The sequence below is a fragment of the Myotis yumanensis genome, unplaced genomic scaffold (genome assembly GCF_028538775.1).
Source record: "Myotis yumanensis isolate MYYU_CA2020_CCGP unplaced genomic scaffold, mMyoYum1.0.hap1 SCAF_16, whole genome shotgun sequence".
Taxonomy (NCBI): Eukaryota; Metazoa; Chordata; class Mammalia; order Chiroptera; family Vespertilionidae; genus Myotis; species Myotis yumanensis.
Window position 1 is genome coordinate 46,204,309 of NW_027223767.1, and position 22,142 is coordinate 46,226,450.

The window sequence follows — 22,142 nt, forward strand, 5'->3', positions numbered from 1 at the left end:
TTCTGGGTTACACATGATGTTACCCATCTTTTAATGGAAGCATTTTCCATCTACATATCTTCTTTGGTAAGGTATCTGTTTTAACATTGAAATTAGGTTATCTTCTATTACTGGGGTGTAAGAACTCTTTATATTGCTGACACAAATCTTTTGTTATGTATGTGCATTGTGAATATTTCTCTCCCAGCCTACAGCTTTTTATTTGCTGCTTGGTGTTTTACAAAGAAGAAAAGGTTTGAACTTTGATGAAGGTCAAGATAACATTTTTTTTGTATGGTCTGTGCTTCCTCTGTCCCAACTAAGAAATATTTGCCTACCAGAAGATCTATGATTCATTTCAAAATAATTTTGTGTATGGTAAGAATTGAGTGTCGAGAACATGTTTTTTTTATAACAGTATCAAGTTCTTTCCATACAGTTTTCTGAAAAGACTAACCTAACCCCATTTGAATTCCCTGGCAGTTTTATTGAAAATCCGTTGATGATATATGTGTGGGTTTATATTCGAAACGTCTATTCATTTCATATATTTATATGATTATCCTTACTTAATACAACACATTTTTATTTACTATCACTGTAGTAAGCCTTGCAGTCAGAAGCATAAATCTTCCAATTTTGTTTTTCTTTTTCAAAGTTATTTTATTTTCAGTTATTTGCATACTCATATAAATTTTAGAATCATTCTGTAGACTCTATCTATACATTTATATTTCCACTTATAAAACTTCCTTTTATTGTTACAGCTTAGGATTTTTGTCTGAATTGGCGGCTCAAGTAAACGTGTATAAATCATGTGAAAAATCCTGTAATTAGATTACCTTCAACAAGTAAGGAAAGTTTCAGTTACTCATTGTTACCTTATAATCATCGATGCTGCTCATGGCAATGTAAGGAGCACAACTGGATAACAAAAACAGGCAGAGCAAGGTAGGCATTATGAATCCAAATGGATTATCCAGTACCTTGTGAAAAGACAAAGAATATAATGAGTTGCATACACAAATTTGAAAATCATTTAAAAAATATTAAACAGACTATGTATAACCCTGCCTTCCCTTTTGTTATCAAACTCTTGACTATCTAATCCAGTTTTGAAGTTTGATTTTTGGCTTGAAACCCACATGTATGGATAAGAAAAGTGCTAGTCACAGGACTGCATGATTTCCCTTTCATTTCTTCATGTTCTCTTTGAAAATATAGTTTGTTAGTTCTAAAAAAAGTCGAAGTTCTGAAAAATTACATTGATTTCCCAAAGCCACAGAACTTGCATGAATCCAAATGCTAATTTGCCCTGCAGATGTTTACTCAGTAAGAATAAAATCCCAGCCACCTGGGAGATGCCTGATGGAGGAGAGTCATAGAGTACATACTCACCTGCAAAGATGTACTTTTTCCAGTTTGGATACGTGCTGATGGTTTAACCATTCTAAGCAGCCCATTACTAACAATATCCATAAGAACTGGGAAGCAATTCAGTCTCTTGGTATTGCATGCTAATGAAAATGTGTAATTCTAAAATAGAAAAAGCAAGGTTATAAATTCTCAGAGATCTTCATTTTTTTCCCTAAAGAAATAAAAATTCAATACTTTAATTAAAAACCATGTTTTAAAAACAGTGTTAAATAATCTGAACAAAAACAAACGTTGTATTAAATAAACCGAAACATGTATATAGGTGGTATCTGGCTTGCAGGACACCAGGTGTCTGGCTTACGGCTAGAATCAAATATTATTATTGTTTAAGAATAAAACAGAAGTTTCCTTGAGAGGAAATAGATATTTTTTGGACTTAAGTATGTTCTTGACAGTGGGTATTATGTAGTATTTATTTTGCTAATGCACACAGTCTGTGTTGGTAGACAATGATCGATATATGAATTATTTATCATACTAATGACTACAATTGACTAAGTAATGAAAGCAGTATTCCTGTATTTGTTTTTCATTCTGTTTCCTAAATTGAAGGCCAGAGTATATTGATAGTTTATTAGCTTTGCACACCTTTAGGATAATTTCTTAAATGGAGACCAGCATACCTTGTCGTGACCAGACACTATAATGGCTCCATTATAAGATGGATCGTCTACGCCAGTTCTATTTCCAGATGCATCCACTTCCAAAGCTATGTTCTGAAGCTCCACGGAATGTATGAAGTCATCAATGCTTGCCCCTAAATTGTAGTTTAATGTATTAGGTATCTCAAAACTAAAAAAAACAATGTCCACTTGTGTAGTGAAATGAAAATTAATGATCTTATGTAATATTTACTGTAATATGGACTGTGAGGATATTTTCCCACATAATAACATGCCTGCTACTGTGAATTTATAAATCTACTCACTTCTATGGATTTTACTTTGTAATATATTTATTCACTATGATCACTGCTATATGGTACATATGGAATTGATTTTTTTCCAAGAAGACTTCAATGAGTAGCTATACCAATATGGTTTTATGACATAGGTAATCTCTACTAATTAATCACCAAATTGGCTCAGTCTCACTTCACTACCACTAGATTATTAATTGATTTTCAAAATGTTTCTTGATAAAGGAAGACAACTTGTTGAATGGCTATATAAAGAGCTCCATAAACCTCCTCCCCAGAAAAACAACCATAACTTGTAAAAATTACTAAAAAACCCCAACATGATGAAATTTTTTATTATCTTAAAGACATACAGAAAATGAAAAGAGAAATTTATTTAAGAAAAATCTACTAAATCTGTGTAAGAACACTAAGAAACTGTGACAAAGACCTATACCTTCACAACTCTTCCCTGATTAGCATAACAAAAGCTCCCCTCTGAATGGGTTAGAGGAGGATTCAGATTCTACCTCCTCAAACCCAGTCTACAGTGCCTTCCAGGGAGGAACTGTGATGAGGATGATTGAGAACCACTTGTCCGTAAATTAGAGCTTCTACCTTATGGGTAAGAAGAGAACTCCAGATCTCTCAGCCCCCCATTTCTGGTGGTCTCAAGCTTCTGCAACATGAAGCTGAAGGGAATGGGAAAGTTTGATGGCCTGACCCTCCCAGGAAGATAACTGGAAATCTATTGAAGTTGCATCCCTTCCTCACACCACACACAAAAATGAACTCAAAATGCATCACAGACCCAAATGTAAGAACTAAAAGTATAAAAGCCTTAGAAGAAAATACAGGAGTAAATGTTTATGATCTTGTATTAGGCAAAGCCTACTTAAATATATCATCAAAAGCATAGGCAAGGGGAAAAATAAGTTGAACTTCATAAAAACTAAAACATTTTGCCTTAAAGGATACCAATAACAAAGTGAAAAGATAATGTACAGGATGAAATATTTGCAAAACATTTACAGTTGATTCTTATTATTCACAGTAGTTATATACTTACTTGTATAAAGTCACAAGAAAGTTATCCTACATACTGAATCAGTGAATACTGGATCAGTGCTTATAGGGGAAACGCAAGTTTAGGTCTCTGTAAGCCTCTGGTCTTTAACCAATCAGTGCATTATTTTATTTTATGTATGCTTCTGTATATTCATTGTTGATTCATTAACCTTGATCTCCCAGCCAACAGCACTATAATGCATGCCTGAACAAAGCTAATCTAACACACACATTTTCTTTGTAAGGTACATCACAGCATTCTTTACTTAGGAACAGTAGATAGCACTTCAGCTCTACAATTGGGAAGCATTTTATTTTATTTTTTAATAATTTGGGTTTTTTTGTGTGTAGAAATTGGAATCCTCACAAAATGCTCGTGCAAATGTAAATTGATACAGTCACTTTTAAAAATGGTTTGACAGTTCCTCAAAAGATTAAACATAGTCACTATATAACACAATTCTATTCCTAGGTTTATATCCCAGAGAAATGAATAAAACCACATTCACTTAAAAGCTAGTACATGGATGTTTATAACAGCATTACTCATAATTGCCAATTATTGAAAAACAACCAAAATATCAGCCCTCTGATGAATAACAAAAAATGTGGTATATCCATTCAATAAAACATTATTCAACAATTTAAAAAATGAAATATTGACACAACATAGATGAACCTTGAAAACACCATTTTAAGTGAAAAAAGCCAGTCAAAAAAGATCATACATATAGTTTATGGACCTACTCCTATTAAATGTCTAGAGTAGCAAATCCATAGAAATAGAAAATAAATTTGTGATTGATCAGAGCTGGGGGCATAGTGAATGGAAATGATTGCTAATGACATGAGATTTTTTTTTGAAATGACAATATTCTAAAAAGAATTGTACCAAAGATTATATGATTCTGTGAATACATTAACAAATATCAAACTGCACATTTTAAATGAATAAATATGGCATGTGAATTATGTCTCAAGCTATTAAAAAATGTATTTTTGGGTATAAACTTTTTTATTTTGCAAAATGTTATCGGATCATTTATTTTTCCTTGACAAACACTTTCTTAATTCCTGCTCTATTTTGGGCTTGTCTATTCATCATCCCCAAGCCTCATAAATTGTTTTGAACACCTGCTGAAGAAGTAAAAAGCTCATTTTTTTCTCTCATGTTTATGTTGTCTATGTAATGCTCTGAATAGTGAATGTATTGGAGACGAAGCATTCACCACATTATTACCTGTATTATTGATGATTAATAATTGAGTGAGAGGATCATGTGGTGGTTGTCCAGGAGCAAGGAAGTATAAATGGGGAGAAAGTTCCCATGTGTAACTGCCAACATATATTTTCGAGATGATGTACTCCAACAGATTAGGAATAAATCCAATTCCTAGAATCAATAGCCTACACAGAAGAAAATTGCCAGTGTGAATGCACAGTCATGTCCTAACCTTTTAAAACAGTCTAGGCAGATTCTAATCGAAGGAGACCAAGAAATTATGAAAACTAAACATATAGCCCTCTGAGTCAGTTACTGAGGACCTTGTCTTTTCCCTATCTCTAAGTTAGAGATGATAAATTGTAGATTTATCCTCTTGTTCATTTCTCTCGTTCCTCTCTGGCCATGAGCTACCACATACAATTTCAGGAGACATGTGTCCTTTAACTGTGTGTCCAGATTCTGCCTCTTCCTGGAATTCCAGTGTGGTGTTCATTCACCAACACTGTATACTCAATTTTCTTCATGGCCAATCCTCTTCACTTAGTCCTGTGATGACTGCATGGTTTCTTGAATCTCCAGGCCAAATTTTCAATTATTTTTTACTCTTTATTTTCCCGTGCTCTCCATTTCCAATAAGTTGAAAAAATTTTTATTGTATTTTCATGATATCTTATTTTGGAACCTTTCTCCATTCCTAATTTCTAATTTTATGATACATCTTATTGCAATTCTTGCTAAAGGACTGGCATCTCTGGAGACACTGTTATGTGGTATGGCCAGTTTAAGCTTAAAGATTTTGTTAAATCATGCTCATCTCCTAGTCAAATATTCTCAATGAATTCTCATGACTTATTTATTTAGCAAGTACTTATTGAGATCCTATTTCTTTGATGCTTCATCCACGTATTCATAGACAAGGCACTGATCGATACCCTTGGACACCGGGGTGCTACTGAGAGGTGACATGATTATTAGGAGCAGCGATGGTGCCCATTATGCACACAGTATGTATGGAGAGTGAGCTACCATCACTTAAGAGGGCTGGAGGGAAGTTAGGACATCTAGGTTAGAGCAAGTAGGACATAAGGGGAGAGTCAGGACTTCTAGGGCTGAGTCAGTAGAATGCCTAGATAAAAACTAAAATGAGACAATGGCATATGGACGCTGGAAATAAGATCTACATCCCAATGTTTCTGTCACCGGCCATAGAAAATCTAAAGGAGAGCAAATAGGCCTAGACGCTTTGACTCAGCTGATAGAGCGTCAGCCTGCAGACTGAAGGGCTCAGGGTTCCATTCTGGCCAAGGGCATGCATGTACCTCGGTTGCAAGCTTGATCTCTGGTTGGGGTGAGTGCGAAGGCAACCAATTGATGTGTCTCTCTCATATTGATGTTTCTCTCCCTCTCTGTGTCTCTCCTCCTCCCTTCCACTCTCCCTAAAATCAATGGAAAGATATTCTTAGGGGACGATGAACAAAAACACACACCAAAAAAAAAAACAACCCAACCCAAAATAAATAAAGGAGAGCAAATATTACACGAAAACTTACATTAATTGAACTTTTCCCCTACAATTGGCTCTGAGACCTTATAAATTCCACTTGATAGCCTGCTAGTAGCTAAAAACAAGACCCTTGAACTAGATTGAGGATTATACTTTATCCAGTTTTGCAGATGCAGACATTTATTTTTATTTTTTGTTTGTTTTCTCTTGTCTTTAAGCCTTAATATTTGTTAATGCATCGACTGACCAAAAGCGTTGGCACTCTGATACTCACAGTGATAAAAGAGATTTTCTTTCATGCTTTAGCTTCAATAAGCGGACCCTTGCAATTGCACAGATTTGCTGTCTCCACAGAGCCATGCCACCTACTGTTTCTTTCATCTCACTAAGTGAAGAGAGAACTTGTTCCATCTCAACAAGTCTTTCTGTGTCTCCAGCTCCTTCTGCTTGTCCTTCCCCAGATGTGGCAATACCTGCCAAACACAAAATAAGCAATGCATAAAAAGCCCACTTCGGATGGACTTGATTGAGCTTACTATAGGCATTTGTTGTACGGCGGACATCACAGATAACACCCCCTCATACTGTAGGCACTTGAACAAAAGGACCAGAAAGAAAATCTTAGATGGACACAGACAATATATTAAAGAGGTCAAGATAAGTATGTAAGATCATCACAGTACCTAGGTGTGACTTGGAAACTTGGGAAAGGAAACAATTATCTTAGGTGCTCACCTAGAGAAACAAGTTACAAATTGACATGCTACAAACTAGGGAGTTAACTGTAAATTAAACCTAACTATAGCAACAACCGCATTAAAAATAATGGACTAAACATGCCACTATAAGAAACGTTGTAAAATGTCTCAATAAGCAAAATTCAACTATATGCTGTTTATAAGAAATGCATTTTAAATGAAAAGCACAAACAGGTTGAAAAAAATTTTAAAGTCATAAATTACATTAAAATTAAAGCAGTCTATAATAATAAAAGCATAATATGCAAATTGACCAAACAGCTGAACAGTGAAACAACCGTCCAGACAACCTTCTGGATGACCTTCCAGACTAAGCCGGGGCTGTGAGGGCCGAGGCAGCCGGGGCTGTGAAGGCCTACTCCTGCATGAATTTTGTGCTTCGGGCCTCTAGTTGTATTAATATTAGACAACTTGGGCTTCAGTATATAGAGAAAGGGACAGAAAGCATAGTTGAAGAAATAGTGGCTAAAATCTTCCCAAATGTGATGAAAAACTCTAATCTATAAGTATAGGAAGCTCAACAAATACCAGCATAGGATAGGCAGAAGGAGGTCCACACCTAAAGACATCATAGTTGAATTGTCAAAGCCAAAGACAGAAAGCAGCAGGAGAAAAACAACTCATCATACAAAGAAATCCTGAATAAGATCTAGAGCTGACTTCTCATCAGAAACCATGGAGACCAACAGTCAGCGTGATGTCACATTCAAAGTGCTTGGAGAGAGATTTAGAATAAGTGTTTCATCTGAAATTGCTCTTAGAAAATGGGATACAATGAGAGCTATGAGCCTTAGGTAGAAGAAAATGGGCTGTTTTTAATATCAAAGCAAAATTGGCAGTGGAGGTAACAAAAGTGACAGGGATGCACTTCACCTTAATATATTCTTGTCCAAGAATGGCCTTCATCATGGAACCCCTCATGTTGTAATCATGTTACTGAATGATGTTATTGGAATGGTGTCTTCTCTTTTTTTAGTTTTTTATTTATTGGTTTTTAGAGAGAAGAGGAAGGAGAGAGAGAGAGAGAGAGAGAGAGAGAGAGAGAGAGAGAGAGAGAGGTGTTGTTCCACTTATTTATGCATTCATTGGTTGATTTTTGTATGTGCCCTGACTAGGGATCCATCCTGCAATCTTGGTGTATTGAGATGATGATCTAAGCAACTGAGATACTCAGCCAGGGCCTGGAATGGTGTCTTCTTGAACAATATACTAAACCAGGTGTTATGAATACCCTTACATGATCATTTTCATGCATTTTATTTACCTGGTTCATCAATAGTTGATTTTCCTTCTAGTTTCAGGAACACCTCATTCAAGGTTGTCATGGAAACACCATAATTCTCAATTCCCAGGTCAGGACAGAGATCAAGATTCTCATAAAGTTCTAAAAAACACATACACAATAGCAAATCAAAACAAGCATAGTGCATCAATTAGAATATAATATTTCCCACTGTAGATGAAAGTCTAGTTATTGTTACCTCATGTTTTAAATACCTGAACACATTGTATGCTCTTAATGTTAGTTACAGTAATTATCATTGATATTATTTTTATGAATAACATTTATGTATTTCATTTCTTGATATTCTTGTACATTACCTGGAAATTTATTTGTTCTTTCCAAGGGCAATGTATAGACAAGTTTTCCTTCACTTTTTGCTGATAATTGGGCATCAGGGATGTGCTTTGTAACAATGGATATTATTTTTTCTTGAACACACATTTCATTCAACTGCAAACTGGTGATAAAAAATAGATCTGTGTTATCTAACATTGTCTCCAATTGCATGAAGAAAATTACTTGTCTCTAGGAGACAAAGAAAAATCACATAAAATCTAATGCAAGAAATAGGTCACCCAAACATGAAATAAGAGGTCAAAAAAATCAGATTATATATAGTGCTGACCTCTTAAAGTAAAAGATTGAACTACAATAATGTTAAGCATCTTATCTTTGAATCAATCAATAAATAACAGAATATGTTACTATCTAAAAATAGTAATAAAAATAAAGTGAAGAGGATGGACAGGAGAGAAAGAAGAAGAGGGAAGAGGAGGAGCCAGGGGAAAGAGAAGAAACAAGGAGTCTGCTTGAGACTGTTAAAACCCTGGGTGAGAGATGATGAGGTTGTGAAATACAATGTCAGTTGAGAAAGTTCCCTTAATACATACCTTTCTTACCAAATAATGTGTTGTAGATATATTTTCTATCACATTTATCTAAACTTTTTTGTTATCTTATATTCTTTTTTTAAAAATTTTTTTATTAAGTTATTACATATGTGTCCTTATACCCACATTATCCCCCATTTATCTTATATTCTCAATCTCTAAAATCTGCCAATCAATAACTCATATACTCATACTATATACTCCATATATCTCTATCTGTATATCTCTATCTCTAATCTCTCTATATATCTGGCTATACATCTCCTTATTTTTATTTGTGTATATGTGTATACATCAACACCTGTATGTAATAATCAAAGGTTTCCTTGTGTGCTGTCATGTGTTGTTTCAAGCATCATGTCTTGCTTTAGCCCATTTCTCATTCTCCAGCCTCCTCAAGTGGCCATACCTTAAGTGATACCCTATCCCCCATTTCTTCTTTAGAAACAGACTTGAGCCTGCACACTTCAGCTTCCCTTTGGAGAGAAACACTTTCCTGTCTGAAAGGGAAGAAGCAAAGAAGAAAGTTTGTTAGGAAGTTGACTCTGTTCTTTCCCCAAAAAAGATAGGTCATTGTCTTCGTGATCCAACTCTAATTCAGGAGCTTCTGTATTTTCACATACTGCGCTTCATAAAAACTCACTGAAATAGACACATTTTTATCTTATTTATAAACTTTAGACTGTTGTTTTCCCTTCCAGCCAGTCAGAGGTTATGCAGATAAATCTTTGAATATAGAGAATCATCACATTATACATTTTAATGGACCAAACATCAAAATTGTTTGAATATTTTAAGTTGATTTCCTTCAATTTTGAGGAAAAGGACCAACCAATGCCTTTGAATATAGACTTTTCCTTCAAAATAAGTGAGTTTCCTGGCAGATCATACCTCCATGTAATCAAAGGATACAAAATCCTAGGACATACATAGAAGTGGTTGGGAGTAAGATTCTTGGGCCAGTTCATATCATTGCCAGCTGTTCCAATGGCTGGATAGAGCTGGGTGACCAGGTTACACAATACAGCTGCTGAGCATATAATCAATCCATATTTCTCAAAACTCATCAAGTCTTCATTGTGATACTTAAAGCAAACCAGCGCTTACCAGCCAGGATGTCAGCTTCGTCCATGAACTGGGTACTGAACACGATCACACGATCCATTTTCCGCTCCTTCAGCAAGTTCCACACTTGATGCCTTGAAAAGGGATCCAACCCAGCAGTTGGTTCATCCAATAGGAAAATCTACAGTGGAGGGGTGTATATAAAAGGATCTTTCCAATAAAGTATATAGTTCTTCCAGAAAACACGTTGAAACCATGTTATTTATATTTCCAAGGGCATTGTGGTTAAGATTTTGTTCTTATATTTAATGTCCCATCAGAAATATTTTATCACAGATATCTTTTGCAAATAAAAGGTTGGAACTACTATGGAAAGTTTTAATTTTAAAAATGTTAATTCATCTCTAAATTTCATCTTATTTACCTGAGGATCTCCTAAAATGGCAATCCCAAAAGTGAGTTTTCTTTTCTGTCCACCACTTAAGTTTTGAGCAAGGACGTCTTCAATACTGTCCATTTGCAACTCCAGCACAACTCTTTGTATCTAACCAAATGACAACATTTGTGTCACGTACAAGATTCCTTTCTGTTTTTATTTTTACATTGATAAATACAAGGCAGGAAAGCATGCATTCTGAGACAGATTGACTAGATTTGAATACCACTCCACATTAACTAGCTACATAGTCCTGGTCAAGTTACTTGCTCTCTTAAACCTCAGTTTCCACATATGTAAAATGGGAGTAATAATAGTACCTATCTTATAGAGTTGTTATGGGAAATAAATGAATTAATATATTTAAAGTTAAGGATAATGGTTGGCATATAAATTATACATAAATGTTAGATAACCATTTAACTCAGATAAATACCTAAATTAGATTTTTTTTGTTTAACTTTCATATGACTTTGCTCAAAGATAATTTAATGAAAGCATAAGAATTCAGTGCAAATAGACGTAACTCTCTCATTTTGACCAATACATTAGTTCTGATATATTTTTGTACCTCTTGTTCCACTTCCTGTGGTGGAATCCCTTTTATTTTAGCAAAGAGTCTGAGATTTTCTCTTACAGTGAGGTAGTCAAATTGCACATTGTACTGTGGGCAAACTCCAGTGAGCTTGCTGATATTTTCTAGGTCAGCCATTTCTGAAAGTTTATTACTATACACGGTGACAGAACCTATAACAAAGATTAAAAGTTAACATCAGATTATACTTAAGATATTTTTCTAAATGAAAAGCCACTATAGAGTTATTTATTGCATTCTAGATAATATGGTTTTATCTTCAAGGTTTATACAACTCAGGTATTGTGAACTTCCATTTTAGTTGCGTGGTGTATGGGGTAGAAGAAAGGTCCCTTCCGCAGTTTTTTCCATTAAGATGTAGTCTACTTATTCTCCCCTCATAGTTAGGTGTGGTTCTATGATAAATGGCATTTTAGCAGATGTGATATAAGCAGGGATTGCAAAGTGCCTCCACCCTGGGGTTGCCCTCTCTTTGCTTCTGGAGTCATGGACATCACTGGATGAAGAATCCCTAACTAGATTCCTGGGAGATCTAGAAAGAGAGGTGCTGTGGTCCTAACTAGAGCCCCACATGTGTTAGTATTCTATGCTAAAGCGTTCAGCCCTGCTTATTTTAATCCAGACAGAAAAACCACCAGCCAACCCACAGAATCATGAGAAATAAGCAAACATTTTTATTTTAAGCTATTAGCTTTGGGAATGCTTGTTGTGCAGCAAAAGCTAACAGATACAAGTTGGAATGCCAAAGGACCATGTAAATAATGATCATGAAATGATCAAATTCCATATATACCCATTAAGTATTACATACCTCTATAGAATACTATAAATTAACTTCCGTTTTTCCCTGGTAATCTGTGTTTGTGATTAATGATCACAAGAACTTATTATTATTATTTTTAAATATATTTTATTGATTTTTTTTTTACAGAGAGGAGGGGAGAGGCATAGAGAGTTAGAAACATTGATGAGAGAGAAACCTCGATCAGCTGCCTCCTGACCCCTTCCCCCCGACTGGGGATGTGCCCGCAACCAAGGTACATGCCCCCGACTGAAATCACACCTGGAACCTTTCAGTCCGCAGGCCAACACTCTATCCACCAAGCCAAACCAGCCAGGGCAAGAACTTATTATTAACAGCTGATTTATTTGTCAGCCTGACTTTGAGGGAAAGAACCCTCTTACCTTTGGTGGGAACAGATAACCCACTAAGAATGTTTAATAGTGTTGATTTTCCCGCTCCACTGTGACCAAGTATTGCAGTGATTTGGCCTTCATATATGTCAAATGCCAGATCTAGGAAGAAAAAAGAAAAGGAAAAAAGGCTGGGAGAAAGGAAGGAAGGAAAACAGGTAGGGAGGTAGGAAAAAAACTACAAATTTATTGTGGAGCTAAAATTTGTCTTTTTATTTCCTTGAATGGCCATGTTTTCTATATATGAATATATTAGGTTGTTAAACTCAAAGTAAAAAAAAATATGCTTTTATAAATTTATATGTGCATTCTGTTTTGAAAATTTGAAATTATTTGTTTTAAAACCAAGAAACATCTTATACGCTTAAGTTCATTGATATTGACTGCTATATGGCAGGTGAATGTTAATATTTATAGATTAAATGTTAATTTAGGCAATAAATGATAGATTAATAGTTCAGTAAATTGTTTTATGGATAAAAATCCTTTCATGTATATGACATTTTTGCACATAAAAATAGCAATAACTACAATAGCTTTAGAATTACCAAAGAAAGATTTGAGTTTGTAGAAAACAACCCAGAATAGCTTTAGGCTACCTCAGTATGAGACTATATATCTCTCAAAGACATATATAATTTGAAAACACAATCAATTTTTTCTTTTATATAGTAGAAGTAATTGTTAGAAAGGAAATTTTATCATATGGCTAAATAACTAATTTCAAATCTGAAATACCACCAGTAATTGTTCACCAAGAGCAAAAACAAGAGTGAAAATCAGAAAATTATACCTATATAATAAAAGGCTAATATGCAAATAGATTGAACAGCAGAACAACTGTTTGCATTGACGCACACTGACCACCAGGGAGTAGACTCTCAATGCAAGAGCTGCACCTGGTGGTCAATGCACTCCCACAGGGGGAGCACTGCTCAGCCATAAGCCAGGCTCAAGACTGTTAAGCTCAGGGTGGTGGTGGGAGCCTCTTCAGCATCTGCAGCAGCTCTAAGGATATCCGACTGAGGGCGCAAGATGGGCTGAGGGACCTCCGAGTGCACAAATTTTGTCCACCGGGCCTCTAGTATCAATATAATAACTAAATAGTACCTTCCAAAGCTTCTATTTTATCAGGCTTTCCTTTATATTCTTTTGTAACATTTCTGATTCTAAAAAAGAAAAAGAAAAAGAGGTTTCAAGTTATGACAATTTTCTTCAGTTGGTAATTCTAGGTTTGGTTGACATGATTTATGAATCTGCCCCCTGCAGTACATAGAAAAGCTGGGAATTTACTCTCTGGCAGTCATGCTTGTGTGTGAGAATCAACAAAGGTATTTCCCCCCAGCCTTGGCTGCACACTAGCTTCACCGGCGAAGTTTTTAAAAAATATATTTTATTGATTTCAGAGAAGAAGGGAAAGGGAGTGAAAGATAGAAACATCAATGATGAGAGAGAATCATTGATTATCTGCCTCTTGTACCCCCCGCCCCCACCCACACACACACACTGGAGATTGAGCCCACAACTCGGGCATGTACCCTGACTGGAAAGAGAGCCATGACCTTCTGGTTCATAGATCAGCATTCAACCACAGAGCCACACTGGCTGGGATACCTGCCAAGTTTTAAAATTTCCCTATGCTTGGAACACATCACCAGATAATATTATTCCAACGACTGAGGTGGAACCTTACATTACTATAGAAAACCAGGATCATCTCTAAACTGCAAAGCCAAAGAAGCTAGACCAAGTGGTAACACAGGCATCCATTCCTGAAGGGCTCATTGTGAACTACTGACTCAGGCTGGAGATACCTTTGGTTAATTTGAGTCAAAGTCAGGGTGGAGTAAGGGAGAGAGGCAAAGATCATAATAGTGAGAGCAGTGGGTTTTACAGTCCTACCCACCTGAGCTCACCCCAGCTAGAACATATTACCTTAGCCAATGTACATATTCTGGGTAAATTTTAGCTTTTGTAACCTAATAATTTGGAGTGCTTTAGGGCTGTGTTGAAGGATGAGTAAAATATTTCATCTTGCATGCATACTGCTTGGTTCTTGGTAAGTATTCAGTAAACATCAGATGATATTGGTTTATGATGATGATTAAGGTAATAGAAATGAATGGAATTAGCATGCTGGGTGCTATAATAGATCTGGAATCCTAGGCATTTTAACTATTTTATTTTATCAGGTACATATCCATAAACTGAATCAAATTTACATTTCTTATTTTGTCATCTATTCATCAAACAATCGAGGTTCCATTCATAAAGAAATGTTTAGATTTTCTCATTTCTGTTTTAATCCCATTTTACCATCATTCTACATAGTCCTTATAGTTGAATGAGCTGCTAAAGAGATAGAAAAATTAAAATAAACATATAAACACATCAACTAAAGTCATTGTTTTGCTCCCAGTTGATCTGCTGGAGGTTAAACCTAGTTTGGGTCACATGAAAAATAGAAGTATGGAAGATAAATATGGGACAGATTAAAATAAAAAATTAAATGGTTCTACAAGCTCAGTAGTCTGGAGTAATCTGAGACAGTTCATAGAAGACTGACATATATACTGGACATGGATGAATAAAATTTGAATAGTCAGGGATGTTGAGAAATTTCTTCCTAAGTTTTTATTTGAAAATAAAAGTTCCTAGCATGGAACAAAGCACATTCTAAAAGGCACTTCTCCCTCAATTCCCTTTGTGACTATCTCTAGGTCTTCTCTTCCTTCCTCTTCCCTACTCTTTCATCTTCTTTGAAAGGGCAATAAATAGAAAAGAGAAGTTTAAAAAATTGTGAGAGAAAAATAGGGAATATAATAAACAAGATGGGAGCCATGTGTGAATAAATGAGTCCAGGCAAAGAAAAGAGTGAGGTTGAGGCTCAGGTCGGAGAAGACAACAGATAGAAGATTAAGAATCCAGATCAGTGTTTTGTCAAATTATCTTTGCGGGTGAAATCTCAGTTTGTATTTAATGTAAATGTCAATAATATAAGACAAAAAAAGGTAAAGGAATTTTTTTTCAGCTTGAAGTGGGAAGTGATGAATGTAGCATGGAGGAGGTTCGATGGGAGAACTTGGGCACTAGAGAGAACTTGGCTTCTCTCAGGTGTGAACTACTAGCTCCTCATTCTTTGGCCTGTTCTCCATCTGCATCCTTGTTACCTGATGGCTTCTTTCCCATGGAATTCTGGAGACACTGGTTCAAAAGAGTCATTAGATGAAGGATCAGAATATATTTCATCTTCAAGGGCCACATGATCAGCATTACGTTGTCGTGACCAAAATGAGGACTTCAGGAAAAACAAGGGTGAGTATTGGTGTCCATATTCATCTATGTGGCCAGGAGACAAATTCTGGGTCAATCACCACGTTAAGGGAGAGAATCACCCCAATGCAGCATAGCAATGCAACCTTTCTGCCAATAAACTTGAAACACGGTCAACACAAAAAAATACATGTTTGGATATATGTAGCTTCTTAAGGAGAAAAAAAGATCACTAAGATATCTCTTTATTATAATTATTGTTCCTCTGGGAAGAACTGAATCCATGACTTTAAAAAATTCTGGAGGAACTTAAATAAATGTTACGACTCTTCTTAACCTCAAGAACATCAGATATTGCAAGACAAAAGCAAGATAGGTCGGGCATGCTGAACTCTATCAACACTGGCAAAGGAGGAAGAACTTGAGGACTGAGTATTGCATATAAATCAACAAATATTGCAAGAGAAGATTGATTAGGATTTAACAAAAGTAATTGACAGAATGGGAGAGAATGGGGCAAGAGAACTTATTGAAATTGAACACAGAGTGGAATTTCAAAAGCTAATCTGTATTTATGCCTTATCTCAACTCCAAATTATAACATTGCTCTGAAGCAAATTTATGATCGGCATTAAGAATGCACTATCCATGAACCTCTTTCTGGAAATGAATCCACAGTGTATTTGCATTTAATTATCTCTTCTGTTTTCCAATATGTTAATGGACATTATGAAATGGAAGAATTATTTTTCTCTAATATTCTGCAACTGGCTTCCACTGTAAGATGGATAGGTTTTCAAACTTCTGTGTACTTTTCACATGTTCAGGCATTCATCCACGCAGTAAATATATACCAACCACTCCCTACATACCAGTCGTAGGTATATTATTAGTTAGTACCCATCTTTTCCCCTGGATTAGGAAGCCTAGCAAATAAAAGCATGTAGCTTAATTGAATACATTCTGCCATGATTTATTAATACATGATTCTATCATTTTATCTAGTTAATTTTCCTTTCTCACATTGATACTTCTTATCTTTAAAAGAATTTCTAACAAAATCAACTTGTTTAAATTCAGGATTAAACTCAGTCTTTTTTTGAGAGAGAGAGAGAGAGAGAGAGAGAGAGAGAGAGAGAGAGAGGAGAGGGAGAGACAGAAACATTGATGGGAGAGAAACATCAATCCGCTGCCTCCTTCAGGCCCGCTACTGGGGATCAAACCCACAACTCAGCCAAATGCCATGACAGGGAATCAAACCAGTGACCTCTTGGTTCATGGGTTGATATTCAACCACTGAGCCATACCAGGCTAAATGCAGTCTTAATGAATGGATGGTACAACTCATTCCAACTCTATAATAAATGTCTGAGCCAAAAAGTGTAGATCCTGACATCTATTTTTCTGGGCTCTTCTAGAAGGCAGAGGTAGTTCTTGTTCTTGAGGCATTACCTAAAACAGCACGATCAAGTCACTGCTTCAAGACCATGCTGTGCGTTTTCAGTCTCACTCCCTTCCCTTCTTCCCTTTCTACCAGTGTTTAGTCACTGGTGACTTTTTTACCCACTCAGTGTGTTTATGCCATTAGTGACTTTCATAATTTTTCCAGCTTTACTGAAGTACGATCAACAAATAAAAATTATATACACTGAGTGACCAGATTATTATGACCACCCCATCAGTACTTCGTTGGACCACCTTTTGCCTTCAATACTGCGGCAATTCTTCTTGGCATTGACTCCACAAGATGTTGAAAGGTGATGCGAGGAATCTGACACCACTGATGAATAGCACTGTCCAGTTCTGTGAGATTTGATGGTCGTGGAACCAGCTGCCTGATGGCTCTTTTAACTTCGTCCCACAAATGCTCAATTGGATTGAGATCTGGTGATTGTGGGGGCCACCTAAGCAAGGTAAAGTCTCCCTCATGTTCTTGAAACCACTCCTGCACAATATGAGCACCGTGGCATGGCACATTGTCTTGTTGGAAGAAGCCATCTCCATTGGGATACGCCATCAACATGATAGGATGAACTTGATCAGCAATTATACTTAGGTATGTTGTGCTATTCAGACGTTGTTCCACACAAATTAAAGGGCCCAAATCATGCCAGGGAAACATGCCCCAAACCATAACACTGCCCCCACCAGCTTGAAGGGTTGTACTCATGCATGTGGGGTGAATGCTTTCATGCTGTTTCCGCCCAATTCTCACTCGGCCATCTGCATGATGCAACTGGAAACGTGATTCATCGGACCACATGACTTTTTTCCAATGCTCGACTGTCCAATCCTTGTGTTCTGTGTGAATTGGAGACTTTTTATCTTGGTAACTGCAGACAGCAAAGGTGTTCGAACAGGCCTTCGGCTTCCATATCCCATAGGATGCAGTGTACAGCTAATTTGCCTACAAATGTCAGGTGGTCATAATAATCTGGCCACTCACTGTATATATTTAAGGTGTTCAATGTGATGTTCTGTGAAATAATGACTGGGGGTGGGTGGGTAGAGCCTGGGGGGGATAAAGAGTGGGGGGATCAAAAGGGGGTGAAATGGGAGCTATCTATAATACTATCAACAATAAAAACTGTATTAAAAATAAAGTGGAAAAACCTGAAAAAAATTATCATCATCAAGCTAATTAACATATCCATCACTTCACATCATTTCTATTTCTGTGTGTGTGTGTGTGTGTGTGTGTGTGTGTATTGAAAGAACACTTGAGATCTATCTTAGCAAATGTCAAGCATACAATACATTATGACTAACTATAGTTACAATGATGTAAATTAGATCTCCAGAACTTCATCTTATAAATAAACACATGTACCCCGTAACCAACATCTCTCCTTTCTCCACTCACCCCTGTCCCCAAACCCTGGTAACCAGCATTTGACTCTCAGTTACTGTTAGTTTAACATTTTTTAGATTCCATGTACACGTGAGATGCAATATTTGTCTTTCTGTGTCTGGCTTATTTCACTTAGCATAATGCCCTCTACGCTCATTCACCCATGTTGTTGTAAATGGCAACATTTCTTTCTTTCTTTTTTTAAAGGCTGGATAATATTGCATGGTAGATAGATAGATAGATAGATAGATAGATAGATAGATAGACAGACATACAGACAGCACATTTTCTTTATCTATTCACCCACTGATGAACACTTAGGTTGTTTCCATATCCATATCTTGGCTACTCTGAATAATGTTTCAATGACCATGGGAGTACAGATATCTCTTTGAGATAGTGATTTTATTTCCTTTGGATATATACTCAAATATATAAATGGATTAAATGTATAATAAAGGCCCTTGGTGTTCTGTTTTGAATGGGAAATGCAGAGGTGACACAGCCCCTGCCTTTCATTAGAAAAGGAGGAAGGAAAAATGCAGCAGTATTTCAGCTGCAAGTACTTACTAAGTCCCTGGCATGCACCAGGCACTGAGGTGGGTGCTTGGGGTTTATCTGGGAACAAAACAGAGCCCTGCTTTTGTGGCACTCATATTCTTTTGTGTTGCAGGTTGATAAAAATGAGGATTGATCACCTATTGACTTTCCTATTGTGAAACTATGCAGAGATCTTTTTGAAATAGTGGTGCCCTGGTCCCGCCACTGATAAAATGAATTATAATCTCTGGGAGTTGAGCTGGGCTTAGAAGGTTTTTCAAGTTCCCCAGGTGGTTCTGATGTACAGCCAGGGCTCAGAACCACTGAGCTAAATAGTTAGACAAAGCAGCTATAAATTTCCATGACTAAGTACCTAGCCAGACCCACTTAGGAACTAGCATCCTAAGCATCTCTTAAAAAAGAAACAAGCCACACACAGAGTAGAGAGAAGTTCAGACAAAGGCTCATCATTCTATAAGCAAAATTCAGGCTTTAGTTCTGACCAGTCAAAACAGCCAGAGAGAAATAAAGAACTGATTTGGTCACTGGCAATAACCTTGTTGACTTCAATGACCTTGATGCACAAGATAGTTCTTTAAATAAAAACAACACATGTTAGGAGATTCATTTTAGGAAATGAAATTACTTAAACGATGTTTGATTTTAATCATGTCACTACTCACTTGGCAAAATTTTTTCAAAGTAAAACGTCAATGCCAGGTAGAGGAAAATATCAAAAGCCAACATAAAATGTGCTGCTATTATTTGACTTGAGTAGTTTGAAAAAGCAGGAAATGCATTGGAATTCACATCATAGTCCACACGTAAAAGCTGAAAATCAAAAGGTAATTCATTAAAGGAAATTAGGCTTATGATAAATGTTAAAACAGGTTTAGCATAAAAAATAAAATTTGCCACTCTTTGACCCATACCGGGAATACAAGTTGAATAAAACTGACTACTTTACTCTCAAATCTATTGGAAAGCATGCGCACGGGAACAACTATAATGCAAGTTTAAAATATGTTCCCAATGAAATGGGAGTGTTAGGAGGAGGTAGAGGAGTATGGGAAAAGATGACATTTGAGATCTGCCTTCAATAAATCTTTTCCAAATAGAACATGGAAGGAAGGTGTGGTGTTCTTTGAAAATGTCTCCTGAGAGAGAATTCATACTCTTGGAAAGATCGCTGTTGTGTTGAAGAAGAATGAGTGGGCTGGTCTATATGTTCAAGCTAATGAGTGCTTTATAACAAGCAGTCCTTGTATTCAGCACTAAATAACGGACCTGTAATGAGTGACATGACCATTAATTGGAAGAATGGTAAAGTAAGTTCAATGAGAGAATCAGATCAAGAGAATTGACATTTTATGAACAGAAATGTAATTTACTAAGTGCATTTTTAAGGTGTTTTTAACTTTGACTTTTCTTTTCTTGAAGGGTTTCTACAATCATGCCTGCTGTTCAATTACTAAGTCAAAATATGAACTGGAAGATTTATTTAGTATTAGATTTCTGACATCTTGTCCATATTTAATTAGCTGCCAAAAATAACACTCCAAGAATTATATATTGGCCTTCCATTTTTTCACTCACCTATGGTTTATTTTACTGGGCTAAGTGCTGCGAAAGCTTTTAAAACCTCACAAATAGTCTTTTTAGGATTTTATACCTTACAATACTGAGCATAGAAATGACTACAGACAGTTAAATTCCAGAGAGGAGACAAACATAGGGTTCACACACACAGCAAAATAATAGTTTATTTTTTATTGAAATATAATTTATTTTATTTTATAGTCTCGTGTTCTGAGATTTGAGTTGCTCCTATAACTCAGTGCATAGAGCATTCTAATTGTTGTGTTTAAGGTAATTATTATGCCTAATCTCACCAGGATGCAGTGTGTAGACACTTATCTATGTTTGCATAGCAAATGTAACAAAAATTTCAGATGCTAGTGTTTGATTTTTAATAAAGTAAATAATGTGATACAAAAAACAAACTCCCAGAGAAGAAAGACAGTTCACAAATGCCATTAATAAGTAATTAGATGGCTTCTCACCTGGGTCATTCCAAGCATGAAGGCAAAGGGGCTGAGAAAACCCAATATCCACTCCAAGGATGCAGGAAGATGCCTGTACAAGACCGTGAATCCTAGACTCCCCCAAAAGACAGTGAGAAGGAACACGACCAGGCCAGTGAGGAATGGTTTCTTTATCAAGACGCTCATTAGAAAAGCCAAAGCTATCTACAGGGAAAGAAGACTAGGTTGGTTTACGTTTCTCTATAAATTCTTCCTAACAGAATAACATAAGAAATCGAATATATAAAATTAGCATTATATTAATAGTCTATGAATAAAATACAAAAAGATGATGTGAAATTTGCAGTAAAAACTGGCATTACAGGTCAAATACCAGTCTACAGACTTCCATGCAAACAGAGCAGGCAGAGAAGAAGAGGGATATGTAAACAACAACCTATTTGAAAACCAACACTTAATCTTGTCAGATGAGAAAAAGTGTAATTCACCAACTCACCAAAGACAATCCATAGAGGAAAAAGAGAGTGAAGACCACCATGAAGCCAGTCCAAATGACAAATTGGATAGATTTTATAATAAGCACCAATAAAAGGGTAGTGATGAAGATGAAACCAGCATAGAGCAAACCCCAGGAGAGCCTAATGTGGAAACAAAATATTATTTTAGTATTTCGTGTTCCACTGGGAATGAACTAGTGTGGATTCAAACATACCTGGAAGAGCTCAACTTGTGACATTTTAAATTCCAATTACCCAGCCCCTATATACCATCCTGTTCTGCCGGTTTGCTCCCTCAAGTACATCCATCATACCCGATCTCCAAAAGGGCTTCTGATCCTGACCTCTTTTTTCCCCCTTTCAGCCTCACCCTGGCTTGCATTCCCCTTCTGGCCTAGGCATTGTCATTTATCACTTCTACCACACTCTTTCCTGTAGACTCAGTGGCCATCCCCCAGAACCCCTGCTTTGCCATCTCCCCCAAAACCCAAACCTGATATTCTCTCTTCTAGATGCATAGTAACCCCTAAATTCAGCCTCACAAGCATTCCACTAAGGACAATGTATCCCATTCATAGGAAAAAAGGTAGAAAGTCATTACA

The 22,142-nt window shown here is 36.3% G+C and overlaps 1 protein-coding gene across 2 annotated transcripts in view; it reads right to left on the minus strand.

Moving 5' to 3' along the window:
• Positions 1–22,142, minus strand: part of LOC138993982 (ABC-type organic anion transporter ABCA8-like) — a 52,758-nt gene that overhangs the window by 15,660 nt on the left and 14,956 nt on the right. For both annotated transcript variants that reach the window (XM_070393537.1, XM_070393538.1), the window contains 17 exons: positions 21,540–21,681; positions 21,062–21,247; positions 19,682–19,829; positions 15,505–15,673; positions 13,445–13,503; positions 12,326–12,436; positions 11,117–11,292; positions 10,534–10,653; positions 10,152–10,290; positions 9,454–9,544; positions 8,472–8,611; positions 8,134–8,253; positions 6,386–6,584; positions 4,623–4,789; positions 2,040–2,173; positions 1,378–1,515; positions 861–965 (listed from right to left, as the gene is read on the minus strand). In XM_070393537.1, the coding sequence (XP_070249638.1) occupies positions 861–965; positions 1,378–1,515; positions 2,040–2,173; positions 4,623–4,789; positions 6,386–6,584; positions 8,134–8,253; positions 8,472–8,611; positions 9,454–9,544; positions 10,152–10,290; positions 10,534–10,653; positions 11,117–11,292; positions 12,326–12,436; positions 13,445–13,503; positions 15,505–15,673; positions 19,682–19,829; positions 21,062–21,247; positions 21,540–21,681 (2,344 nt within the window). The remainder of the gene's footprint in view (positions 1–860; positions 966–1,377; positions 1,516–2,039; positions 2,174–4,622; positions 4,790–6,385; positions 6,585–8,133; positions 8,254–8,471; positions 8,612–9,453; positions 9,545–10,151; positions 10,291–10,533; positions 10,654–11,116; positions 11,293–12,325; positions 12,437–13,444; positions 13,504–15,504; positions 15,674–19,681; positions 19,830–21,061; positions 21,248–21,539; positions 21,682–22,142) is intronic.